Source organism: Pogona vitticeps, chromosome 1 (assembly GCF_051106095.1).
Source record: "Pogona vitticeps strain Pit_001003342236 chromosome 1, PviZW2.1, whole genome shotgun sequence".
NCBI lineage: Eukaryota > Metazoa > Chordata > Lepidosauria > Squamata > Agamidae > Pogona > Pogona vitticeps.
The window spans coordinates 81,308,375-81,331,567 of NC_135783.1; the positions used below are offsets into that span (position 1 = coordinate 81,308,375).

The 23,193-nt window shown below is 45.1% G+C and overlaps 1 protein-coding gene across 2 annotated transcripts in view; it reads left to right on the top strand.

Moving 5' to 3' along the window:
* Window positions 1–23,193, top strand: part of MAP3K5 (mitogen-activated protein kinase kinase kinase 5) — a 118,762-nt gene that overhangs the window by 22,266 nt on the left and 73,303 nt on the right. For both annotated transcript variants that reach the window (XR_013540601.1, XM_020779391.3), the window contains exon 2: window positions 22,246–22,385. Coding sequence is in view for 1 of the 2 variants with exons in the window: in XM_020779391.3 (XP_020635050.3) it covers window positions 22,246–22,385 (140 nt within the window). In the remaining variant the exon portion in view is untranslated. The remainder of the gene's footprint in view (window positions 1–22,245; window positions 22,386–23,193) is intronic.

Consider the following 23,193-nt stretch of genomic DNA (forward strand, 5'->3'; position numbering starts at 1 on the left):
CCCATAGGATGGAACTTTCCCTCCAAACCCATGACAGACAGGTAACATCAGTGCTGTATGTAACACCTCCCCTCTTTATAAGTTGTTTTGTAGGGGGAAAGCTAACGTGCTTTTCACCAAAAAACAACCTGTATAAAATACACAACAACAGTTATACATACCATATTATACTTACTCATACTTACATTCTAAGTTAAACCATAGCAATTAAGCATTTAAACATTTACCATATACATTACATCAATTTACCTTTATTCATACAAACCAATTCAAAAACAGGTACATTTTACTTTTTGTCATCATTATATACACATAGTCCATGTTCTTTCGCCGTCTTCATTCTTCAGGTCTTCTTGATAAGGCGTCAGCAACACAGTTCACTGACCCTCTGACCACCTTCACTTCAAAGTCATAGTCCTGTAGGTTTAAAGCCCACCTCATAAGTTTGCTATTGTGGGTTTTCATTGTCTTTAACCATTGTAATGGTGAATGGTCAGTACACAGAATAAAATGTCTTCCCCAGATGTAAGGCTTGGCCTTCTGGATCGCGTAGACTATGGCCAAACACTCCTTCTCCACGGTTGCCAAATGTCTCTCACCTTTTTGAAGTTTCCTACTCAGGTAGGACACTGGATGTTGGTCACCATTCTCATCCTCCTGGCACAGAACTGCTCCTACCCCGCTGTTAGACGCATCGGTGTAGATGATGAACTCCCGGTCGAAGTCTGGAGCCCGCAGGACTGGATAATTGATTAGCGCCTCCTTCAACCTCTGGAACGCCTCCTCACAGTCGCTGGTCCACGGGATGCGGTCATCAGCCTTCTTCCTCGTCAGATCGGTCAGCGGAGCCGCAATCTCGCTAAACCTCGGGATGAACTTTCTGTAGTAGCCCACCAACCCAAGAAATGATTTGACTTTTTTCTTGGTGTTGGGTCTAGGCCAATCACGAACAGCTTCTATTTTGGCCTCCAGGGGTTTTATCAGTCCTCCCCCTACCATGTGACCCAAGTATTTTATTTCTGGGCTACCCAGCTGACACTTGCTGGCCTTTACTGTTAGCCCTGCTGCACTTAACCTCTGCAGCACTAACTCCAGGTGTATCAGGTGATCTTCCCAGGTATTACTGAAGATCCCTATGTCGTCAATGTAGGCCACTGTAAAGTCACTGAGCCCTGCCAAGGTCTGGTCCATCAGCCTTTGGAATGTGGCTGGTGCATTTCTGAGACCAAAGCTCAGGACTTGAAACTCATAGAGACCAAAAGGGCTGCAAAAGGCAGTCTTTTCTTGGTCCCTGGGATCAATTCTTAATTGCCAATATCCCTTTACCAGGTCCAATGATGAGATGAACCGACAACCCCCTATGGTTTCAATCAGGTTGTCTAGCCTGGGCATTGGGTAGGCATCAGGAGTGGTTACACGGTTTAATTTCCTGTAATCGACACAAAACCTAATGCTCCCATCAGGCTTGTCCACAAGGACTATCGGAGAGGACCAAGGACTAGAAGAGGGGACGATTATGTTTTCCCTCAGCATTTCGTCCAGCTCCTTCCGCACCTTGTCCCTATAGGGTCCCGTTACTCGGTATGGGGATACTGCCTGCGGGGGTGCATCCCCTGTGTGGATCCGATGCATCACTCCCTTCACTATCCCCGGCTTGTTGGAAAACACCTGTTGATATTTACTAAGCAGCATTTTTAGTTCTTGCTGCTGGTCTTGGGTGAGTGCAGGACTGATCTTTACCTCCTCTGGGTTGTATTTTACTTCCCCTCTACCCTCCCAGAAGGGTAATTCAGCTTCCTCACTCTCAGCTGCTTTTATCGCGAATAAAACCCTCTGTTCCCCTCTGTAGTAGGGTTTTAGGGCATTCACATGAACCACCCTCCTTGCTTGGTTCTCCTCCTGCTCTATTAGGTAGTTCAGGTCTGACATCTTGGAAATGACCCTATATGGTCCTGCCCATTTGAGCTGCAGTTTGTTCTCTCTGCAGGGCCTAAGCCAAAGCACTTCCTCCCCTGGGTCAAAGTGCCTCTCTCTAGCTTTGTGGTCATACCATGTTTTCTGTCTGACCTTCTGAGCTTGCAGGTTTTCTGCTGCCAGCTCTAGATTTCGCTTTAGGTCATTCATCAAGGTGTCTATGTAAGTCACAACGTCTTGTGGGTCATCCTGGGTGATCTGCTCCCAATCTTGCTTGATCAAATCAAGGGGCCCTTTCACCCTTCTCTGCTGTGTTTTGTTCACTCCTAAGTGTGCAGCAAACATGTCAGAGTGACCCCTTTGTAAGATCATGGGGCGATACTTTTCAGGTACCACCAGCTGACTTCTGATCCCATCTCCCCCTTTTGAGATATTCCTCAGGGTTTCTCTATATAAAATCCCCTTTTCCTCCAGAAATCTCACTGGGGTTTCAGGTGTTAGCTGGGCGTCAGTCACCTGTTCAAAACACTTTTGGAGAGTGGCGTCTGCCTTTTGCTCCTGTCCAAATCTGCTGTCTGTGGTTAAGGTTTCCACCACAGCTTCTGAACTCCCCTCTGCTTCCGTCTCTGGCTCATCATTACCCCCCTGAACTGTCCCTGTGGTGGCTTGTGAGCGTGTAATCACTAGCACCCGTTTCACATGTTCAGCCAGGTCATTTCCCACGAGCACGGCTGCTGGCAGAGTCGATGAAATCGCTAGCCGCCAATCTCCCCTCCAGCCTTGAAAGTTGACAGGTACCTCTGCTACTGGCAGAGAGATTACCTGCCCCTCAATCCCTGCTACCTTCATGCTCTCATTTGGGATTATAAACTCCCTAGGAATAATATCGGGATGGCACAGGGTTACCTGGGAACAAGTGTCCCGCAGCCCCCTATACTGACGGTCAAGTATTCCTACGTCCACCCCGGCTGTCTCAAACAATTGAGAATCTGTTTTTATCAGCAAGCAGCGCTTTACCTCCACAAGAGGACCATTTTCCTCAGCCTGATCAACAGAGGTAGCTGTTCCAGACTGAGTAGCCATGGCAACAGGCTCCCTCAGTGAGACTGAGCCTTGCTCTTTCTGGACACAGAACACAGCTTTTGGCTTGGTTCCACTAGACTCCTGAGGCACCATTCCTTTTAGCTGTTTCAATTTCTCACACTCTGAGATTAGATGACCCTTTCCCTGACAGAAATAGCATTTTCTGGTGTATTTTGATTCTCTCTCATCTTGTTTTGGTTTTCCCTCCAAAATCTGAGGTCTTAGTTTCATGTCTGAGGGCTTCCCTTCACCATGGGCCCCTCCCCCTTGCTGGCTTTTCCCTGGTCCCTGAGAGTACTTGCTGTAGGTTTCTTTGGGTTTACCTACAGATTTCCCCTCACCCAAGGGCTTTCTTATTTGAGAAATAAAATCTGCGATCTCTGCGGCTGCTGCCACAGATTTCGGTTTCCTTTCCCTCACCTGGAATTTCAATTCCCCCTGCAGGACTGAATAGAACTGTTCCAGTGCTATCAAGTCTTTAAGCTGCTCATAGGTCTCTGTTCCCTCCTGCGATAGCCATTTCTCAAGCAGCCTCACCAATTGGGCCCCCACTTGGGTAAAAGTCTGTTCTGGTTTTTTAGTGAGGGACCTGAATCTTTGTCTCAGCTGCTCCGCATTTATCCCATGTCTGGCAAACACCAGTTTTTTAAACTCTGCAAAATCTTTCATCAGTTCCTCAGGCATCTCGGCATAAACCTCAGCCAGGCTACCACTGATTAAAGATCGCATGATGGTCATCTTCTCAGTTTCCCTCACTGAGAAGTCCACAAACGCTCTTTCCACTAAGGAAAAGAACACCTCAGGACAATCTCCCTTGTGGTACACAGGGAATTTCTTCAGGTCAGCTTTAGACAGTTGGCCTCCCTCAGAATCCCTATTGTTATTATTATTCTGGTTCATCAGTTCCAATTTTTTTAATTCAAAGGCCATTCTTTCTTTTTCCAGAGCAATTTTCTCTCTCTCCCTCTCCATTTCCATTCTCTCTCTCTCCAATCTTTCCTCCCTCTCCATTCTCTCTCTCTCTCTCTCTAATTCAAATTGCCGTTGTTTCTCCCTTTCCCTTCCTTCTCTTTCCCTTTCCTCCATTTCAAATTGCCTCATCCTCAGTTCATGCTGTTGGGCTATGAGCAATTTTCTAAGTTCTGGGTTCTGCTCTCCTGTGCTGTCACCCTGCACTGAGCCAAATTCATCCTCAGAACCTTGGTCAATCTGGGGGTCTTTCACTTCACTCATTTCGGCCATTTGGCTTCGAGTCAAGGGCATAATCCCCCCTCAGAACAGGCTGCTTTAAAAAGTCAAGCCTCAAAATAAAACGACCACTTTTTTCCTTCTTGCCTCAGAACCAGCTCTCCCTAGAGATTGCTGCTGTTCTTCAGCACTAACTTGCAACAGTATCGAGTCAGAGCCTACCCCCCTCTGCTGGGCCTCTCAGCTGGCAAGCTAGCTCACTGTTACTACGCAGTTTTGCCTCAGCTTTTTCCCGCCAAAACTAGGCTACCTCAGAGCACCTTAATCTAAGTCTCCCCAGTTGGCACGTTCTTCCACTAGTGCACCCCCCCGTGAGGTACACCTAGAAGATTACCTACGCGCCTCAGACTGTCCCTGACTAGACCCCCCTTGCTCTGGGCACACTTGCCAAGGCTTTGCTGGACCACTGGACAACTGGACCAGTTGTATCCCACACGCTGGACACCAATCAATGTGACAAACCCAGACCTACTGGGATATGTCACACAGTTACACTAAGCTGCCACCAACCATTCCCTTTAAGAAGTCACACAGACCAGGGATGGATTTTTAAACAATAAAAAGAATTAGGTTTATTTTAAATACACACAGAGATAAATAAACAATCAGGTGAATAAAATAAAGTAACGTGGCTTATTCTCACTCATACAAGCATACAGTTTGGTTCACCCAGAACCCTTAACTTGAAGCACAGACCCTGAACCTATCAGTTCTGGCTAACCAACAGACACCTGAACCTATCAGGTTGGTACTCTGACACACAGTAGTACCCTGTCTGACACACAGACTCCCACAACAGCTTCTTCTTCCCAGCTGCTGCTTCGTCACAACCCAGTGTCTCTCAGCATCATCTCAGTGTGTGACCCTTCACCACACAGGCATCACATATTTATACAGTACAGCCCCTCCTCCTGATGTCCCGCCTTCCACTCCCCATAGGATGGAACTTTCCCTCCAAACCCATGACAGACAGGTAACATCAGTGCTGTATGTAACAGCCCCAAATGAAAACAACAAATGTATAAAAGCTGTTGAGATGTCAGACAGCAGTTTTGCTTGCCTGCACGTGGAAAGAAGATGAAAAAAATGTTCAGCCTTCCAGATTAAAAGCACAGTTTAAAAAAATTGAAATAACTAATTGCTTAAACCAAAGAGTGTGTCCATAGTGGTACCTGTTCTTTTTGCCAAGATATTTATTTATTTATTTATTTATTTATTTATTTATTTATTTATTTATTTATTTATTTATTTATTTATTGCACTTATATGCCGCCCATCTAGATATAGTCTACTCTGGGCGGCTCACAACATACAAGATAAAAACAATTCAAAATATATATTAACAGTTTTTCAGCAATATACAGGACAACAATAGTTCAAGATGGGATGAAAAGAGAAGTTAAGTTAAGTTAAGGCCTGTCTGAATAACCAGGTCTTAAGTTGGTTTCTGAAAATACTCAGTGAGGGGGCCAAGCAAATCTCAGAGGGGAGTTTGTTCCAAAGAGAAGGAGCCACTGCCGAGAAGGCCCGGTGTCTTGTTTTTCCTTTCTTGGCCTCCCTCGACGTTAGGCTCCTCAATCGCCTCCCCTGGCTAGATCGGATGGTACGGGCAGATATAGGTGGGAAGGGGCGCTCCGCCAAGTATCGAGGTCCTAAACCATTTAGGATCTTGTATGTAATCATTAAAACTTTGAAATCAATGCGAAAGCGTACGGGCAACCAATGCAAGGCGGCCAGGGTGGGAGTGATGTGTTGGCATTTCCTCACTCCAGTAAGAAGTCTGGCTGCTGCAATCTGCACCATTTGGAGCTTCTGCATCGATCTCAGAGGTAGCCCCACATAGAGTGCATTGCAGTAATCTAATCTCGAGATTAGAGCGCATGGACCAAAGTGGTGAGCGCCCCAACATCAAGATAGGGACGCAGCTGCGCAATCCACCAAAGATGGAAATATGCGGAACGGACTACTGACGCCACCTGAGTTTCCATGGTAAGTGCCAGGTCCAGGTGTATCCCCAAGCTGCGAACCTCACTCTTCCAAAAGAGAAGGAGTTTCCCAAACTGCTGATGGAGGGTTCACCCACCCTCAGGATCTCCATCTTGTCCGAGTTCAGCATCAGCCCATTCTCCTGCATCCATTGCAGTACAGACTCCAAGCAGCGACGAAGGACAGAATGGCATCACCTGCAGTTGGAAAAAAGGAGATGTAGAGTTAGGTGTCATCAGCATACTGATGGCACGATGCTTCACACCCCCTGATGACCCCACCTAGCAGCCTCATATAGATATTAATCAGCATTGGGGAGAGGGTCGAGCCCTGTGGCACCCCACAATTGATGGTCCACGGGGCCGATAACCTCTCCCCAAGCTGTACTCTCTAAGGACGGTCCCTGAAGAAGGATCGGAGTCACACAAATGCATGGCCACCAGTTCCCAACTCAGAGAGCCTCCTCAGGAGGATACCGTGGTTGATGGTATCAAAGGCCGTTGAGATATCAAGGAGGACCAACAGGGACATTTCCCCTCTGTCGGCCTCCCCCAATAGGTCATCTAACAGGGCGACCAGTGCCGTTTCTGTACCATGGCACAGCCTGAAGCCGGACTGGAACAGATCCAGGGTGTTTGTTTTATCTAAAGCTGATTGCCACCACCCTCTCGACTACTTTGCTAATGAAAGGAACATTGGTGGTGGGCCTATAATTGCCAATATTGTCCGCCACCAAATTAGGTTTCTTTCTAATGGGCCTAATAAGTGTCTTCTTGAGGGGGGGGAACCCACCTTAACATAATAAGGGTGAACGCTACAAGCGCTTTGTCCACAATATCAGGGGTCACAGGCTGAAAGAGATTGAGAGTCACCGGGCAAGACAGAGCATTGGACATCTCTGCTCGATCCAGTTTAGAAGCATTTTAGCCTACCTTCTGTTGAGAAGTGTAAGGCAGCTAACAAAGTCCCACAGGAAGATCAGCAAAATAGTTTTGCTTTGCTTTTTCAGAAGCATAGAAAAATGCATACAACAGACCATACTTTTTCACTAATAGCAAGGGGAGGGAATAAAAATAGTTGGCAGAGCACTCATTGTCAAACTGCATTTCCACCAGGATTCTTCAAACCCTTGACTCTCAGTTAACATGAAGGCCTCAGTGGCTCAACTACTCAGGTAGTTTGCCAACAATGTAGTACGAGTATGCGTAGAAGTACATTTATATGAATATGTACATGTACTGTATATTATATAAAAATTCATATATACATGTATACATGTGGTTGTTACCAGGCATTGTCAGGTTGCATATGACTTTGGATGGTCCCATTAATTAATGTCCTGTTATAATCTTCAAAATGTCCTGTTATTAACAGCCCAGCTCAGGTTTTGCAAACTGGAGACTTTGGCTTCCTTTAGTGAGTAAATCAATTGACATATGTACATACATACAGGGCCGGACTGGCCATCTGGCAGTTCTGGCAAATGCCAGAATGGCCAATGGTCAGAACGGCCGGTTCCTGCCTCGCAGCCTCCCCACCGCTGCTCTTCTGCTGCCGCCACCGCCGCCGCCGGGTGCCCAGCTTCCTCCGCTCGGCTGGCCGGCTGACCCTCCCCCGGGGAAGCTGCAGCCGCGCCTCCCGGCCGGCCGGCCCCACTGACGGAAGAAGACCCTCCCGCCCGGTTCCGAGTGCCCCCCTCCGGAAGAGGGCGGGGCCCCCTCCCGCTCCCCCCTCACCCCCGCCCCCGAGCCCCCTCCCTCTCCTCCCACCGCCCGCTGGAGGAAGAGCAGGGCCGGGCTCTGCTGCCGCTGCCACCGGGCCCACTGCCTGCCTGCCTGCCTGCCTGGCGCCGTCGGGCAAGGACGGCTGAGGGGCGTCGGCGGAGGACCGGGCAAGGCCCAGCACCCTTTCCCCCCTGCCCCGTGGCCCTGCACCTTTTCCTCCGCGGGAGGGGGCGGCAGAGGAGGGGGCAAGGCGGCGGCGGGCCCCCATACTCCCTTTCCCCTCCTCCCGGAGAGCGCGAGAACCGCCGCCGCTGCCAGTCCGTTGTGCCGGGCTCCTTCTCCGCCGAGGAGCCGCCACCCCTCCCTCCGAGGCCCGGCCCGGGCGGGGCCCGCATCCGCCCCGCTCGCCCGGAGCCCTGGCCTGTGGGACTGCTGGCGTCGTCGGCCGAGGCATTTGTGGGACCCCGATGCGCCGCTGAGCGAGTGGCCCCTTGCCCGGCTCTCGGGGGGGCCTGGAGACTCTCGGCCTTAGCAAAGACCCCCCCTCTCCGCCTCTAGCAAGCCGGCAATCCATGCGACCCCCGCCTGCCTTCCCCCGCTCCCCGCTGCCGCCCCATGGTCCCCGGGCCGTTCCCGGGAGGGATTCGGAGGAAGCGGCAGGTGTCCCCACAGCCGGTGGGCCTGTGTGCTCTAAATGCCAGGGCCGATTTTTGGTCCCAGTCCGGCCCTGCATACATACACAAACAATCATCATCTTAGACTTGCAGAGCTGGAAGGGACCCTGTGGATCATTGAATCCCGCCTCTGCCAAGAGGGCATGGTAAGGAATCAAACTCCCAACCTCCACTGAGCTATCTAGCAGTTCCAATATGTATAAACATATGTAGAGATGGATGTACGTATATGTGTGCACAGTATATTAAATTCATATCTATCTGGCATTTTCAAAGGAAGAAACAGATATGGGAAATATGGGCCCGTTGATATATCACTGAAACTATAGATCAGTTGTTATGCCTGAATATTGGCTGCTCTTGCTAAGACTTAGACTGTTAGCACAAAAGATTGATTGACTGACTGACTGACTGATTGATCCTGCATTTCTTCTTTAAAAGGAAGCATAATTTGTCAGAGTTTAGAGGAACCAAAAAAACCTAATTTGCTTAAAATTAATATTAACTAATCTGAAAGAATAAAGTTTTTAATGTATTAAATCAAATATGAAGTTATTCATTTTAAGGGACTCCTAGGATAAAATAGCATGTGCTTGTATGTTCAAATGTGGTGTTTTTTTTCAGTGACATTTTGTTGTGTTCCCCTTTAGGCTTCTTTTGTTGTTGTTTTTTAACTGTAAATTGGCTTCCTCAATCTAAGACTCTCCAGACTAAAATTCCTGCAACTTAGTTGTTGGGTGAGAATTTTAAAATTTGTAGTCCGGCATAGCTGAAAGATTCAGGATTGGAGAATACTATCTAAAGCATGCCTTTGTCCATTTAGTTCTGAGGATCTGAATCCTTGGTAAATGTTGAAAGCCTTCAGGCTAAGTATATTTATCCAGCTGCAGAAGTGGGAGTGGTCTTATATAAGTCAGGGAAGCAAGGTCCAAAAACTGAGGTAAATTGAGGTAACACCTTAGGTTGTGGGCTACATGCAGGCACCAAGGTCATTTTGGTATTCCTTGAAGACCTCTCAAAGAGTTGCAATTCTGTGTTATTACAGCTTTTTCTGTTTACAGTAGTTACTTAATAAAGTATGAATGATGTGACTTACAGAACAAAGTACAGAATTATTGTTACCATTGTGAAGTGAACTGAACAGATCAATTAGGGTTAATTTAAAAATAAGATGGAAATATGCAGGTTAGTTTTGGCCATGGCCCCAATCCCTCTGGTTACATCTCCAGGGGAGTAGACATTGGCTAGACAAAGAAGAAAAATGGTACCTGATGCTGCTGTGTTTGCTCACCTCTGTCTTATGTTCAAGTCAGACACCGCATGAAGGGAAGTAATGAATGACGATGACAGAAGGCTGCCTTTTCCCCAGCAATCTGGTGTACGGTTTTTGTGGGTTTTTCGGGCTCTTTGGCCGTGTTCTGAAGGTTGTTCTTCCTAACGTTTCACCAGTCTCTGTGGCTGGCATCTTCAGAGGACAGCACTCTGTGCTCTGGTGTAGTTTTCTTGGGAGTGGACTATTTATGGCTGTGAGATAGGCTTTTGTCCTTTTCAGGAGATGGGTTATTAGTGTGTCTTGTTGTGGTTCTATTGTTATGATATGGAGGAGAGATTATTTGTCACTGTGATTATCACAACAATACACCCACAACAAGACACACTAATCACCCATCTCCTGAAACGGACAAAAGCCCATCTCACAGCCATAAATACTCCACTCCCAAGAAAACTACACCAGAGCACAGAGTGCTGTATTCTGAACATGCCAGCCACAGAGACTGGCGAAACGTTAGGAAGAACAACCTTCAGAACATGGCCAAAGAGCCCGAAAAATCCACAACAACCGTTAGATCCTGGCCATGAAAGCCTTCACGAATACAATCTGGTGTACTTTTTTGAACTGCAACTCCCAGAAACATCCTGCCAGTCTTAATAGCCATGCAAAAAGGTACATTTCCAAGCTGTGCTGTATAGGTACACTTTGAAGTGGGGTTGCTCACCACAACAAGTCCTTAGCTGCTCACTCAAGGTGAGTCTGAACATGCTGGCGCCTTTGTTGATCCATATCAGAAAACCAGTTTTAGCACTCTTCCTCTCTCCCAGCAGCAAGACTTTGTAATGCTAATTGGCCTTAATTACACTTCTGGATCAAGACCCCCCCCTCCCTTCAAACAATTTTCTTTGCAATAGGAATGACTCACAACCACATATTGTTGCTGGGATTTCCCCTCTGTGAGTAGTTCAGAAGGAACACAGAAGAGTGAGGCTGGTGGCAGATGATCTCATGGTCTCTGCTGATCAAAAAGGCCCAGGGCATTCCATCTTTCCAGCCCTGGTTACACTAGAATGCTGCTGCTTTACATTTGGCTGAGAATGTAATAGTAATTAGCCCAATTCAAGTTTAAGAGTGTGCAGGCAAAGAACTATGGGGTAGGGCATCAGACCTCTGTGGTGTTTGCTTTTTAAAGAGGGGAGATAACAGATGGACAGTTTGAGTGGGGCTGAGAGAAAAAAGGCCCACGACCTGTGTGGAACTTGTCTGGCTACATTCCAAAGAGGGACAGACAAGGCATTCAGAGCCATTGGTGTTGACTTGAAGACTAGGGTGGAGAACTAAACTACATAACCAGGATGATGCAGTCATTCTCTAGATGTATTTCACCATGCTCATCCTAATGGACTCGGATTATGCTGTTCATGCCATAATGGCTGAGCTGTCCTTAATGTCTGCTTCCTTCACAACCACATAGCTGCTTTCCTCTCCATGGTGAATATTTTGCTCAAATGCTAGGTTTAATTTGCTGATCTAGAACAATCATTTCAAAGCTGGCAAGTGGTGGTGATGGTGGAGGGGTATGTGCATGTGCATGTGTGTTTGTGTATGTGTGTGTTTAGACATATGGGCTGATGCAAGGGAGAGGAGGCAAGTACTCAGACTTCCTCTTGATGTGACCAAATTCTAATTCTCACCTGAGAATAAAGAAAAAATGGCTTCTTTAATACTGCCTAAACCAAATATGAGCAGTGTTCTTTATGGGTTTTTCATTTTCATTTCTTCTTAATCCTCTTAATTTTATTTCACTGGCTTGCTTGCTGCCTTTTTTGTTCCTGAACTGAGTGCCCACATAAGCGTTTTACTTATAAAACATGAGAGCATACTCTAGCTAGGGAATTATGATGAGAGTATGGACTGTCCTTATTGTCTTCTAGCTTCCTCTTTTTGCTTCACAAGTATCTATGCATAAAAGGGTTATTGTTTTTTTTCTTTTAAAAAACTTACGTGAGCATTTTTGTAGTCAAGTTTCTGAGAATCACATCTGTACAGTTTGATGGCCTTTTTTTCTGAGAAGTATTCTCTTTGTGTAGACATAATAGCTGATAGGGCATGCAAAAGTATTGGATTGTTAATGAGTATTTAACTTTGACCTTGTGTGGGGAAAAGGTTGGGGGAATATATTGCTTGAATTGTCGTTTCTGTTTTAGATGTGGTTGTGACAAACCCAGACCTACTGGGATCTATCACACAGTTACTAAGCTGCCACCAACCATTCCCTATAATAAGTCACACAGACCAGGGATGGATTTTTAAACAATAAAAGAATAAGGTTTATTTTAAATACAAACAGGGTAAATAAAACAATCAGGTGAATAAAATAAAGTAACGTGGCTTATTCTCACACACACAAGCATACAGTTTGGTTCACCTAGAACCTTTAACTTAAAGCACAGACCCTGAACCCATCAGTTCTGGCTAACCCACAGACACCTGAACTTATCAGGTTGGTACTCTGACACACAGTAGTACCCTGTCAGACACCCAGACTCCCACAACAGCTTCTTCTTCCCCAGCTGCTGCTTCGTCCCAACCCAGTGTCTCACAGTCTGTCTCAGCATCTACTCTTCACCACACAGGCATCACATATTTATACAGTACAGCCCCTCCTCCTGATGTCCCGCCTTCCACTCCCCATAGGATGGAACTTTCCCTCCAAACCCATGACAGACAGGTAACATCAGTGCTGTTATGTAACACCTCCCCTCTTTAAAAGTTGTTTTGTAGGGGGAAAGCTAAGGTGCTTTTCACCAAAAAAACAACCTGTATAAAATACACAAAAACAGTTATACATACCATATTATACTTACTCATACTTACACTCCAAGTTAACCATAGCAAATATGCATTTAAACATTTTACCATATACAGTACATCAATTTACCTTTATTAATACAAACCAAATTCAAAACCAGGTACATTTTACTTTTTATCAGCATTATATACACATAGTCCATGTTCTTTCGCCGTCTTCATTCTTCAGGTCTTCTTGATAAGGCGTCAGCAACACAGTTCACTGACCCTCTGACCACCTTCACTTCAAAGTCATAGTCCTGTAGGTTTAAAGCCCACCTCATAAGTTTGCTATTGTGGGTTTTCATTGTCTTTAACCATTGCAATGGTGAATGGTCAGTACACAAAATAAAATGTCTTCCCCAGATGTAAGGCTTGGCCTTCTGGATCGCGTAGACTATGGCCAAACACTCCTTCTCCACGGTTGCCAAATGTCTCTCACCTTTTTGAAGTTTCCTACTCAGGTAGGACACTGGATGCTGGTCACCATTCTCATCCTCCTGGCACAGAACTGCTCCTACCCCGCAGTTAGACGCATCGGTGTAGATGATGAACTCCCGGTCGAAGTCTGGAGCGCGCAGCACAGGATAGTTGATTAACGCCTCCTTCAACCTCTGGAACGCCGCCTCACAGTCGCTGGTCCACGGGATGCGGTCATCAGCCGTCTTCTTCGTCAGATCGGTCAGCGGAGCCGCAATCTCGCTAAACCTCGGGATGAACTTTCTGTAGTAGCCCACCAACCCAAGAAATGATTTGACCTTTTTCTTGGTGTTGGGTCTAGGCCAATCACGAACAGCTTCTATTTTGGCCTCCAGGGGTTTTATTACTCCTCCCCCTACCATGTGACCCAAGTATTTTATTTCTGGGCTACCCAGCTGACACTTGCTGGCCTTTACTGTTAGCCCTGCTGCACTTAACCTCTGCAGCACTAACTCCAGGTGTATCAGGTGATCTTCCCAGGTATTACTGAAGATCCCTATGTCGTCAATGTAGGCCACTGTAAAGTCACTGAGCCCTGCCAAGGTCTGGTCCATCAGCCTTTGGAATGTGGCTGGTGCATTTCTGAGACCAAAGCTCAGGACTCGAAACTCATAGAGACCAAAAGGGCTGCAAAAGGCAGTTTTTTCTTGATCCCTGGGATCAATTCTTAATTGCCAATATCCCTTTACCAGGTCCAATGATGAGATGAACCGACAACCCCCTATGGTTTCAATCAGGTTGTCTAGCCTGGGCATTGGGTAGGCATCAGGAGTGGTTACACGGTTTAATTTCCTGTAATCGACACAAAACCTAATGCTCCCATCAGGCTTATCCACAAGGACTATCGGAGAGGACCAAGGGCTAGAAGAGGGGACGATTATGTTCTCCCTCAGCATCTCGTCCAGCTCCTTCCGCACCTTGTCCCTATAGGGTCCCGTTACTCGGTATGGGGATACTGCCTGCGGGGGTGCATCCCCTGTGTGGATCCGATGCATCACTCCCTTCACTATCCCCGGCTTGTTGGAAAACACCTGTTGATATTTATTAAGCAGCATTTTTAGTTCTTGCTGCTGGTCTTGGGTGAGTGCAGGACTGATCTTTACCTCCTCTGGGTTGTATTTTACTTCCCCTCTACCCTCCCAGAAGGGTAATTCAGCTTCCTCACTCTCAGCTGCTTTTATCGCGAATAAAACCCTCTGTTCCCCTCTGTAGTAGGGTTTTAGGGCATTCACATGAACCACCCTCCTTGCTTGGTTCTCCTCCTGCTCTATTAGGTAGTTCAGGTCTGACATCTTGGAAATGACCCTATATGGTCCTGCCCATTTGAGCTGCAGTTTATTCTCTCTGCAGGGCCTAAGCCAAAGCACTTCCTCCCCTGGGTCAAAGTGCCTCTCTCTAGCTTTGTGGTCATACCATGTTTTCTGTCTGACCTTCTGAGCTTGCAGGTTTTCTGCTGCCAGCTCTAGATTTCTCCTTAGGTCATTCATCAAAGTGTCTATGTAAGTCACAACGTCTTGTGGGTCATCCTGGGTGATCTGCTCCCAATTTTGTTTGATCAAATCAAGGGGCCCTTTCACCCTTCTTCCAAATAGAAGTTCAAATGGACTGAACCCGGTACTGGCTTGTGGCACTGATCGATACGCAAACAAAAGGGATTGCAGCTTCTGGTCCCAATTGTTTGGATTCTCTGCCAAGTAAGCCCTAATCATGCGCATTAGCGTCCCATTGAACTTCTCAGTTAACCCATTACTTTCTGGATGATAGGCAGTGGTTTCCTTGTGCTTTATTCCACAAATTTGCCATAAGCGTTTCATGAGCTTTGATGTGAACGATGCGCCCAAATCTGTGATTATCTCTGAGGCAAATCCCATCCTGGACATATACCCCACCAAAGCATCGGCCACTGTGTTAGTTTCAATATTAGTCAAGGGTATGGCTTCAGGATACCTTGTGGCATGGTCCACAATTGTTAGAATGAACCTGTTCCCCCTCTTTGTGGCCTTGGGCAAAGGTCCCACAATATCCACCCCTATGCATTTGAACGGAGTGTCAATCACAGGCAAAGGGCACAACTTTGCTTTGGTCCTGTCGCGGTTATTTCCCTGCCTTTGACACACATCACATTGTTTACAGAACTCCCTGATCTGCTTCCCTATGTCAGGCCAGTAGAAATTCTGTGTGATTCTCTGCTGTGTCTTGTTCACTCCTAAGTGGGCAGCAAACATGTCAGAGTGCCCCCTTTGTAAGATCATGGGGCGATACTTTTCAGGTACCACCAGCTGACTTCTGATCCCATCTCCCCCTTTTGAGATATTCCTCAGGGTTTCTCTATATAAAATCCCCTTTTTCTCCAGAAATCTCACTGGGGTTTCAGGTGTTAGCTGGGCGTCAGTCACCTGTTCAAAACACCTTTGGAGAGTGGCGTCTGCCTTTTGCTCCTGTCCAAATCTGCTGTCTGTGGTTAAGGTTTCCACCACAGCTTCTGAACTTCCCTCTGCTTCCGTCTCTGGCTCATCATTCCCCCCCTGAACTGTCCCTGTGGTGGCTTGTGAACGTGTAATCACTAGCACCCGTTTCACATGTTCAGCCAGGTCATTTCCCACGAGCACGGCTGCTGGCAGAGTCGATGAAATCGCTAGCCGCCAAGCTCCCCTCCAGCCTTGAAAGTTGACAGGTACCTCTGCTACTGGCAGAGAGATTACCTGCCCCTCAATCCCTGCCACCTTCATGCTCTCATTTGGGATTATAAACTCCCTAGGGATGATATCTGGATGGCACAGGGTTACCTGGGAACAAGTGTCCCGCAGCCCCCTATACTGGCGGTCAAGTATTCCTACGTCCACCCCTGCTGTCTCAAACAACTGAGAATCTGTTTTTATCAGCAAGCAGCGCTTTACCTCCACAAGAGGACCATTTTCCTCAGCCTGATCAGCAGAGGTAGCTGTTCCAGACTGAGTAGTCATGGCAACAGGCTCCCTCAGTGACACTGAGCTTTGCTCTTTCTGGACACAGAACACAGCTTTTGGCTTGGTCCCACTAGCATTCTGAGGCACCATTCCTTTTAGCTGCTTTAATTTCTCACACTCTGAGATTAGATGACCCTTTCCCTGACAGAAATAACATTTTCTGGTGTATTTTGATTCTCTCTCATCTTGTTTTGGTTTTCCCTCCAAAATCTGAGGTCTTGGTTTCATGTCTGAGGGCTTCCCTTCACCATGGGCCCCTCCCCCTTGCTGGCTTTTCCCTTTTATTCTCAAATCCAGCTCCTTTTGCTTGGCCTCAAACTCAGCCCTGATCTGTAAAATTTCTTCCTCAGCCCTAGCTTTTATCTCTTTTACTTTTTCTTCAGTCTTATCTCTGATTTCTTTTAATTTAATGTCTTTTTGCTGAGTATATTTTTCAAGATCTTGCTCACTTTGTCTGACCTGAGCCTCATACTTTTCCTTCTTTGACATTTCTTCCCCTGATAAATTGTTAATAAACTTATTTAGGAACTTCAATTCCAATTGTACCAGTCTAATTTGGTGTTTCAGTTCCATCTCTTTTATCCTCATGGCCATTCCCCTTTTCTTGGCATCTGCCTCTGCCTGACAGATTTCAGCTCTTTCTTTTCTTCTGATTTCCATTTCCCTCACCCTCAGTTCATGCTGTTGGGCTAGGAGTATTTTTCTGAGTTCTGGGTCCTGCTCTCCTGTGCTGTCACCTTGCACTGAGCCAAATTCCTCCTCAGAACCTTGGTCAATCTGGGGGTCTTTCACCTCACTCATGTCTGCTACTTGGCTTCGAGTCAAGGGCATACCCCCCCTCAGAACAGGCTGCTTTAAAAAGTCAAGCCTCAAAATAAAACGACCACTTTTTTCCTTTTACCTCAGAACCAGCTCTCCCTAGAGATTGCTGCTGTTCTTCAGCACTAAAGTTGCAACAGTATCGAGTCAGAGCCTACCCCCCTCTGCTGGGCCTCTCAGCTGGCAAGCTAGCTCACTGTTGCTACGCAGATTTGCCTCAGCTTTTCCCGCCAAAACTAGGCTGCCTCAGAGCACCTAAATCTAAGTCTCCCCAGTTGGCACGTTCTTCTACTAGTGCACCTCCCCGTGAGGTACACCTAGAAGATTACCTACGCGCCTCAGACTGTCCCTGACTAGACCCCCCTTGCTCTGGGCACACTTGCCAAGGCTTTGCTGGACCGCTGGACAACTGGACCAGTCGTATCCCACACGCTGGACACCAATCAATGTGACAAACCCAGACCTACTGGGATCTATCACACAGTTACTAAGCTGCCACCAACCATTCCCTATAATAAGTCACACAGACCAGGGATGGATTTTTAAACAATAAAAGAATAAGGTTTATTTTAAATACAAACAGGGTAAATAAAACAATCAGGTGAATAAAATAAAGTAACGTGGCTTATTCTCACACACACAAGCATACAGTTTGGTTCACCTAGAACCTTTAACTTAAAGCACAGACCCTGAACCCATCAGTTCTGGCTAACCCACAGACACCTGAACTTATCAGGTTGGTACTCTGACACACAGTAGTACCCTGTCAGACACCCAGACTCCCACAACAGCTTCTTCTTCCCCAGCTGCTGCTTCGTCCCAACCCAGTGTCTCACAGTCTGTCTCAGCATCTACTCTTCACCACACAGGCATCACATATTTATACAGTACAGCCCCTCCTCCTGATGTCCCGCCTTCCACTCCCCATAGGATGGAACTTTCCCTCCAAACCCATGACAGACAGGTAACATCAGTGCTGTTATGTAACAGTGGTTGTATAAACACAAGCTGCCAGTTGTCTATCACACATACAATGATATGAATATATCAATATATTATTCAGCATGGACGTCAAAAAAGCGGAATTGTAACTTAATACACCCGCAGTTGTTCCCACCCACCCCCTGTTTTAATTAACTGTTTTTAATGAATTATACCATTTTTTTAATGCTTTTATTATTGCTTTGTTTATTTATTTATTTATTTATTTATTTTCAAAGTGGTTTAACTGTATCTTGATTTTAATGGTAAACTGGTTTAGGACAAAGTAAGTTTTAATGGAAAGTAGAAACTTGTTACTTGTTATCTCCTCCATAATTACTTCATTCCCACTTACATGAATTTTGAAATGTAATTTTGTTACACACTTGTAAGAGAGCAAAAAGGTAATTCATTGCAGATACTGTAACTGTGTTACGTGTGATTTACTACTTTCAAGCTTTGGCAAGGTGTTCTTTGATGGACTGTAGTATTCCTTAGTGCTTGAAAACATTAGAGAGAGAGAGAGAGAGAGAGAGAGAGAGAGAGAGAACCTTCCCAACTTCTGATACTTTTACTAGCAGAGGGAGGTGGATTTTGCTGCCATTTGAATTTCCCCGTCAGCTCAAAAGAACACTGCTGCAGATTAATCTGAGCCATGTTGTATTGCTCAAGCCAGTGATGGAGGGGGGAAGAGAACAGTTTGGGGCCACATTACTTGTTGAAGCATCTTTTTCCAAGGTCATCCTCCTGTGTCTGATCCTCTCAGGGTGGCTACTCCAAAGGAGGCCAGGAAATCTTCAAGGAGAAATCAGGCCTTCTCGGCAGTGGCACCAACTCTGAAGAATCAGTTCCAGGGTGAACTTTACCTGGCCTCCTCCCTCCTGCCACCATTTTTAAGAGGCTCCTGAAAGCACTGCTCTTCTTGGAGAGCTTTGAATGCAGCCTTGTCTGATTTATTTTGGGGGGGGGGGCAGGGCTCTTGCCCTGTTGCCTTATTTGAAACTGCTGCACTGTCATGCCTTAATGTTGATTTATTTGCTTATTCTTTGTTTTATAATAGTATCTTCTTACTCTTACTTGGTTCATTATGCCTTGTTATTTTACATTGTTAACCACCTAGAATAGTGCTGTGGCACTACTGGGGTGATATATAAAGGGAATGAACAAACAAACAAACTAGGGGATTGCAACAGTTTCCCAAGGAAGAGATTGCTGCCTCTGCTTAAGAGTTAACATTTGATGCAGGATTCGTAGTATCTCCGAAACAGAATGGACCAGAGGAGAGGAAGAAATGTGTCAAGAAAAAGGAAGAAGCACAGAGAAGTGTGTGAGCTTCTCCCCTTTAATCTTCTGGTTGTGCTTTTGCAGGCATCTAGTATCACATCTGTATCAGTCCCTGCTTTCTAGCTTTAAGGCTGAAAAACAAGGAGAGGTATTCAAGAATAGATGCTTCTCTTTCCCTCGTCATTGGTTTTCTGGGAGAACTTGAAACTGTTCAAATAAGTTGCATCTGACTGGTATAATAATCAGTTCAATGCTATTGAAAATGCCCTAGATGTATATCAGTAAGGAACACAAAACAAAATGAAACAAAAGCAAAATAATAAAGAAGACAAAGAGATTGTGGCACCTTAAAGACTAATTGCTATATTTTAATGTGAGCTTTCATAGAAAATCAGACATGAGAAAGAATACAAAGACTATATGCATACAAGGCTCTAAGATAAAGGGATGCAGTAGTTGGTAGTTTCAAGGTGCATTTCACACCTAGAAATCCACTGGTGATGTTTAGAGAATAAAGCTTCATAAGAAAAGAAAAAAAAAACATTGAAAACCCAAAGGTAAAGGTAAAGGTTCCCCTTGACAATTTTTGTCCAGTCGTGTTCTACTCTAGGGGGCGGTGCTCATCCCCGTTTCCAAGCCATAGAGCCAGTGTTTTGTCTGAAGACAATCTTCTGTGGTCACCTGGCCAATGCAACTTAGACACGGAACGCTGTTACCTCCCCACCGAGGTGGTCCCTATTGATCTACTTGCATTTGCATGCTTTCGAACCGCTAGATTGGCGGGAGCTGGGACAAGCGACGGGAGGTCACTTCATCGCGTGGATTCGATCTTACGACTGCTGGTCTTCTGACCCTGCAGCACAGGCTTCTGCGGTTTAGCCCACCGCGCCACCACGTCCCCAAACAGGAGTCTTAAATCATTATGTACTAGGTGTGAAATGCATCTTGAATCTACCAACCTTTATCTACCATCCTTTTATCTTAGAGCCCTGTATGAATGTTTTGCTATGCAGTCTCTATATTTTCACTCATATGTCTGATGAAGTAAACATGTTCAAAAGCTCACATTAAAATATAGCAGTTAGTTTTCATGGTGCCCACCAAACATGTTTGTCGTGTTTACATATTTATTTGCCTGCTTTTGTTTTGTGTTCCTTGTTGATATGCTTGCATAGACTAACACACCTACCACATGGAAAACTACATCCACAGATGTAGACACAGATATAACCTGATAATGATATATGGGCTAACTGGTTAATTGCACCTTTGTAGTCAAGTGCTCTTTTTAATGTAGATGATCAAAATATGCCTACTTGTTCCAGTTTTCCTTCTGCTGATCAGTAATCAACAGAAGCACCTGCACATCTGTAGACAGATACAGTGCTGATGGCTGGATAACTCAGTGGTTTACATGTCTTAGATGATAATGATGCAATGACAAATTAACGTTTATATTGTGAACAGCCCAAAACAGAGCAGACCTTCTTGTATATCAGATTCAGAACATATTTTTTTCTTAGTTGATTCCTCCCTTTCATTCTTTGAAAAATCAGCACATATTGCTTATTGAGTAGAAGAAGGAAGCGTTCTTGGTGAGAAAGGCAAATGGTGTGTTCATAAGAAAATATATCTTTTCTTGGATTCCTTAATTATTGTTACTGTTCTGCATTTTCAGTGCAGGTGCAGAAGGTTCATTTCTTTAACAAGAAACATTCTAAGGAGAAGTGGGAAATATCCACAGATGGAATTGCTGAAATCAGCAGTACAGTATTACACTTCATATTAAAGAGGCATTGGTGGTTCCCCTTTAGTTAAGATGAATTGTACCAAAAAGAGAGAGAGTTTCACACCTTTATAATCCTCAAAATATATGATACAGTACATAGTTTTGTAATAATGCATTTATAATCTAACTACCGTTTATTTCAATACAGCCCTTCTATATTGTTGTTGTTCTGTTTGTTGTAATCTGGACTTGACTTTACAGAATTGATATTCAGGTACATTCAGGAATAAAATATGCAAAACAAAATGTTTTTGTTGTCAGAATTGAAGTATATATTTATGTTTGTGTTAAGTGCATTGGCATAGATTGAAGTAGCAAATAGCCTCTAATTAACAAATCCCCAATTGAATTGCATGAGACTAGGAATTTGATCAGGGACTCCTTAATTAGCAGCTGTTTACTCCTCTAGGTCATGCCAAAATATTTATGCAGGCATAAATGTTTCCTTTTATTCTGGTGAGTCTCTCAAGGAAATAAAATGTAAATATAGAATTAGTTTAGACAGGGGCTAATTAAGAGGAGGGAAATGTGGTGTAAGTCTAACATTATGTATCACATAAATTGTTATGATTTTGTGTCACACCTTCTTGGAGTTCCCCTTTTGTAGAGTCTCAGTGCTGGATCAAAGCATTTCGAGGCTTTACAGTATTTTCTGCCCCATGTATTTTGACTCTTAATTGTACCCAAAATTTGTCCCTGGGGTTCCCTTTTGCCCAAAGGAAGCCTTTGGGAGCCTTAGAACAAGAAAGAGAGCCTTTAATTATCAAAAATCGCTGCCAAATCAATGCCACTGGCAATCCAGTGGTGGTGACTTCTCATGATTAAAGACCACTCTCCTGATTCCCAAAGGATTTATCATGCAAAAGGAAATGCAGGGAGCCTCAGGATCTAAAGTGTGTGTGTGTGTGTGTGTGTGTGTGTTAGGAAGTTATTAATCTTTTTACAAGTTTTGTTGGCACTAGCTGATAACATCATCAGTTTCCATCATATGAATTTATACCAACAAGATTCTGGCCGATGTTTCCTTGCAGGCCTTTTGAATGTTTCCTTTCCTCCAGAGTAATAGCTGTCTTTGATGGCTGATGAGTGAAGTTGGCAGGTTAGTTGAAAATATCGTTGGAGTAGTTGTTTTATGCAAGATCTGACGAAACATATATTTGGCTCATGTGCACAGATATTGCCGTGGTGGAGATGAGCGATGCTTTCCGTCAGCCCTCCCTTTTTTATCACCTGGGAGTCCGAGAGAGCTTCAGCATGGCCAACAACATTATCCTCTACTGTGATACAAATGCAGACTCCCTGCAGTCTCTGAAGGTAATAGATGCCTGCATTCATGGAATGAAAATTCAGGGTCTGAGCGGGGTGGTGCAGGTGATGGGTGGTAAAAGTTACTGTATTTGCAGAAACATGCAGAGAAATGTATGGGTGTGCTGTGGTAATATCCTCCATACCTACACAATACTCAGTGTCAACATGACATGGTAACAGCTGGTGAAGGAGCAGAGATTCATGATGAATGTATTGGTAGTCAACACACTCAGATGCTGAAGCAAGCTGCCTATGCTGTGATAAAGCCACACCACATCCTCACTCCCAGCTTGATTTATATTCCTGCACTGAACAGGGGGTTCGACTTGGTGGCCTTATAGGACCCTTCCAACTTCATGATTCTGTGATTCTATGATTCTATCAAAACATGCTAAGAATGCAGCAGCATCTTGAAACTCAAGAACAGTCTCTCGCAATCTTAAACAGGATTCTTATCCTCAAAGCATTTAAGCAGTGCAATAATGCAGGAGAGTGTGGCAGAAGTAAACAAAATAATCAAATCTCATTATTATTATTTACAGTCCATTTTTCTTCCAGGTAGGTTAGGCTGAGACACAGTAGCTGTCCAAGCTCACATAGTGAGCATGTTTTAATTTAAATATTTACGTATTTATTTGATTTATTTATTTAGCTTGTATAATGCTTCCATTAGTGCCAAGGCACTACAGTGGTGCCTCCACTTATGACCATAATCTGTTCCAGAAGATGGATGCAATTCGAAATGGTCTTAAGTCGAAGCACCATTTTCCATAGGAATGCATTGAAATGCAATTAATCCATTCTGGCCGAAGGA